This window comes from Sinocyclocheilus rhinocerous, unplaced genomic scaffold (assembly GCF_001515625.1).
Source record: "Sinocyclocheilus rhinocerous isolate Xijiao unplaced genomic scaffold, SAMN03320098_v1.1 scaffold5295, whole genome shotgun sequence".
Lineage (NCBI taxonomy): Eukaryota > Metazoa > Chordata > Actinopteri > Cypriniformes > Cyprinidae > Sinocyclocheilus > Sinocyclocheilus rhinocerous.
Window position 1 is genome coordinate 75621 of NW_015660953.1, and position 4656 is coordinate 80276.

At 37.6% G+C, this 4656-nt stretch overlaps 1 protein-coding gene across 1 annotated transcript in view; it reads right to left on the reverse strand.

Moving 5' to 3' along the window:
- The window catches only part of LOC107726153 (bactericidal permeability-increasing protein-like), a 10986-nt gene extending 7656 nt beyond the window's left edge, over positions 1-3330 (reverse strand). The window contains exons 1-4 of the mRNA XM_016535663.1: positions 3225-3330; positions 1730-1841; positions 1215-1346; positions 954-1109 (exon numbers count right to left, since the gene is read on the reverse strand). Of these exons, the coding sequence (XP_016391149.1) occupies positions 954-1109; positions 1215-1346; positions 1730-1841; positions 3225-3330 (506 nt within the window). The remainder of the gene's footprint in view (positions 1-953; positions 1110-1214; positions 1347-1729; positions 1842-3224) is intronic.
- Positions 3331-4656: the final 1326 nt, after the last annotated feature.

The window sequence follows — 4656 nt, forward strand, 5'->3', positions numbered from 1 at the left end:
TAAAATACACTATATATTTTTGTGTCAGTACATTAATGAGCAGCATTAGTTAACTGTGTAAATATAAAGAAATGCCAAATCACACGCAGGTTTTTTCAGACCGGAGACCATATTAGTGTAATAATTTTTTTTATTATGATATGAAACATCCCATTTTTCTTTCAATAATGTTTTTTAAAGTTTTGCAAGAATTTCGTGATACTAAACTTTTTATTAGTTGCCATAGCAAGTGATTTTACAAGTAGGATGGCTCACTTTATAAGATGACTGAAAATTTTACTTGAATTCGTAGTTTATTCTTACTTTTGGAAACTTAATCGTTTTATTATTATTATTATTTCTGTTGTTTCTAGAAGTAGTAATGTTGATAATAATCAATAGAAAAAATATAACCACACACATTTGTCCACAGAATAATGACACAGGAACCTCTAGCTCCGCCAGCAGGACCTCAGTTTCAGACTCAGTACAGTTTTTTTTCTTTGTGCTCGTCGTTCTCAAGCATAGAAATTCGGATATTGGCGTGTGCTCTTTTATATGGTAATGATATTAATTAGGGGGCGTGTACAAGGCGGAGATCTGACACCAGTCAGCTGCGCACAATTCCAAGATCATTTGCGATGTATAAACGTCACATCTGGAAGAGAGGCGTACACACCTGTTTTTGTGCGCAAGTTCGTTTTCTCTGAATCGCACTTATGCACTTTTGAGAAATGACCTTAGAAACAAATTTAGGACGGTTTATACGCAACATTTTATAAATGAGGCCCCTGGTGACTGGGTATAAAATATAAATCTATCAAAAATATCAATAGCCACTATTTGGCTGTAGTACTCAATGGCTGCATACAGGCTGAATTCTATAAGCCATTATTGTAAATCTGTCCGATAATATGGTGATTTAGCATTCAACACTTTGACTTGACTGCTGTGTGTTAGTTGCACAGTGTTACCTGGCTCCACCATGAAATCTGACTTTGACACTTCCCACAGCTGCTTCACACTTGGTCACGCTGACTGTTGGGCGGCCCGTGACGTCACTCTTGACTGCAATAATGGTGCTAATGGCCAGTTCACTCACAGCCAGTTCAAACGATCCACTGGCTTTTCTGTGTTCAAAGAGACCAGATATTTAGCTAAATGAAGGAGTTAATTGAATTCATTCATTTAGTTTAGTGTAAATGAATAAAGTTGATATAACAATGTCTCCTTACATGATCCAGGAGTACTTCACTCTCCAGTTTCCACGCAGAGAGATGTAGGCATCGCCGACTGAAAGCATGACTCCAGTGCCAGGAACTAACCTCAGTGCTGATTTAGGAAGTCCCAGGTTTACAATCTGCATCCTATCAGGTATATCGGAGAAGCTTTTACTGTATGCTATTACAATATTCCCAAAAAACATTCGTTCAATTCCTTTTCAACCTCAAGTTTTTAACTCTTTGTTTCATTAGACATGTAGAAAATAATGTGTACTGATCACCAAATGATTCAGTCGAAATGGCATCTTTTTTTTTAAGTTAAATTTTGCAAGGACAAATAAATATAACTTTATCTATTTGTTGCATTTGTCAGTAGGGGACAACCCTAAATGGGTATACAAATCAAATAGATATCATGTTTTATAGAATTACTTAAAGATCTTTTGAATATGTCAACTAAGTTTAAGCTTTGGAACAGAATGGTAGGAACTTATAGGACCATGCATTAGATGGGACATTCATCTCACCCTGTAATACTATATTCGACTTTTCCAATATCCAGTTTTTCTGTGCCACTCACATCCTTCAGTTGAATAGTTCTGAGTTTCTGCTGGAGTGATTCAATTCCAATCGCTCGACCTGCATTCAGAACAAAGTAGCATTTAGAAGCTGTACCTGAGGATGAGTGTCCTGAGATCTGGGGTGTGTGCTCAGTTGTGTATAAATAGCTACCTGGAGCAAATTCTTTTTCCCCATCTCATGAAGGTGAGCCATACTAGTACTCTAAAGCTGTTCTGACACAATAAATTCACTCCCCCTGTACCTCTCTCCTCCACGTTGTGAGAGTCGAGTCACTCTCCCACTCTTTACTGTGTAACTCATATTTAGGCCACTCTGGCATTGTGGTTAATTGAATATACAGCTATACATTCAAAATCTTATCCCATGTTGCGCTAAAAACCTATCTCTCATGAGACGTCACGTCCTGCATCAGCTGACTCTGCAGTGTGTGTGTGTGTGTGTGTGTGTGTGTTTAGTAATGTCATGGTGACTGACTGGATGCAGTACATGCACACTTGGGTTTTGTTTGCTAACCAATTAACCTATACAGTTTAGATGTTTGAAAACCACCAAACTGACCCCAATCCAGCCCAAATTTTGTCCACCCACCCAAACCCTTTTTTACCCACACAATCAAATTCAGAACCGCCCAATCTGGCAACACTGGTTGTTTGCTTGGTAACAATTATTTTAACCCTAACTGATGCAGTGTGTAGCTTTTCATTTCTCAAACAACCCAGTTGCAAAAACATATTTTACATGACAATGCCAAGATTCCTCAGGCTCAAACTGTGAAAGACTGGCCACCACAGAGTCCTGACCTGAACCCCACTGAGAGTCTTTGGGGCGTGCTGGACTCGACTTTACACTGCCTGTCAAAAACAAGTCACACACTCTAATATTTCATTGGACCGCCTTTAGCTTGGATATCATTATGCTTTTGTTGTGGTATTGTTTTGACAACATCATGCCACATCACAGCATTTATTTCCATCAAGAGTTGCATTAATGTTGGGCTGAGGTCTTGTATTGACAATGGGAGAGTCGAACCGCTCTGTAAAGTCGACTCAGCACCTCCTAAAGACTGTCAGTGGTGTTAAACTCAGGACTCCTTCATTCATGCTCACTGAACCACTGCTTCACAGTGAATCTTAACATTGTCATCCTGGGATTTGGACATGGGTATGTCTTCTGATATGGTTCTTTGGGAAATAAAAGCTGCACACTGCATCAGTTGTTGGCAAACATATAACATGCCAGAAACATATTAATCACTGCAATAGTGATTCAGTGATAGACTCTTTAGTATTTACTTATTTAATCTCCATGTCCATTCAGAGTTTGACCCAGAGCTTTTTCAGCCACTACGGTAACAAGTTTTTGTTCTATAGAAGCATACTTACAGACTTTTATTTATTATTATTCCAAAGAGTTACAAGAAGTCTTGTCTTGCTTACTTACCATACTCGAGCACCTTCTGAGTTATTCTGGCTTTAACTCCTGCACTGGTGCCTGTAGCCACTGAGAGCAGGCTCACAAGAACCAGAACACACCAGAGGAACATCATTTTCAATCCAGTCTATGCGAGACACACATCATGGGCATAAGAATAGGGGTTTGCATTCTTCTAATGTTCCCAGAGTTAGAAGCACAATGGTATGATTAAAGACAATGGAAAGTGTCAGTAAAATGAACTCCATAGTGTACAGTGCAGGACAGTGATTTATTGCTGACGTCAAAGCTGTGTGTGGCACTTGCTCCCAATCCAATACTCTACATCATGTGACATTCTTTCCTGATCACTCCTTCCCAGGGTAGTTTGGTTAGGGTGTTTTCTAGCTGAAGAGTTTTATTTCTACATTTTCTGGTAACACTTTACAATAATGTTGTATTAGTTAACGTTAGTTAATGCATTTGTTAACCTGAGCTAACAATGAACAACGCATCTGTTCAGGATTACTTCATCTTTGTTAATGTTAACTTACACATATACTAATGCATCTCTTCACAGTAGCAGCTTAATTAGTTAATGTTGGTTAATGCATTAGTTAACATGAACTAACTTGAACATTTTGAAAATCTGATAAGATTTTTCAAATCTTTTGTGGGCCAGCCTTTAGTAAATACTTTGTTAGTGGTAAGTAATGTTAATAAACCGTCTACAAATGTTAGTAAGACATCAGTTAATGTTGAATTAGTGTACCATTTACAATAAGGTTAACAAATTCCCTTAATACATACTTAGTGGTTAGTGATAAGTCTACACAGTCTACAAACATGAACAACATATCAGTTGATGTTCAGATGGCTTCCACTCTAGAATTAAGTTTACCAATAACCCAAATCAATGGGGAGTTAGTGTTGTTCATCCGTTGTGTGTGTTAACTGCTACATGTGCAATATAGATTAGCATTACAAAACATGGAGCAAAGTTATTTACAGTCATAGTTCTGTCTGATGTCACATGAATGTGGCGTGTGTGTGATTCTGATGACGACAGTCAGATTCACTGATGCCACGTGTTCGTTTTGACACCTTCAGTTCCACTAATGTTCAATATACGTGCTTTTATGACAGCAAAAATGTATTTCATGTAATCCTAATGTTATATTGTGTCATGTTTATCAAAATAAAACTGATAAAAATATAGATATAAAGTGTTATTGGTATGATGAGGATCAAGATGTATTCAAAGCATTTCTTCGTCTAAAACACATTTAGAGGTTAAAAACAAATGCAGCTGTGGTATAGAAAAAGCATCACATTTTACATAGTGGTCAAATATTGAATGAATGTTACAGCAAGTGTCCAACAACAGCTTATCCTGCTTGGGGGAAAAAGCCAAAAACTCAAACTAAAAGGTTTAGTTTAGACGGTTTAAACTGGTTTAGCT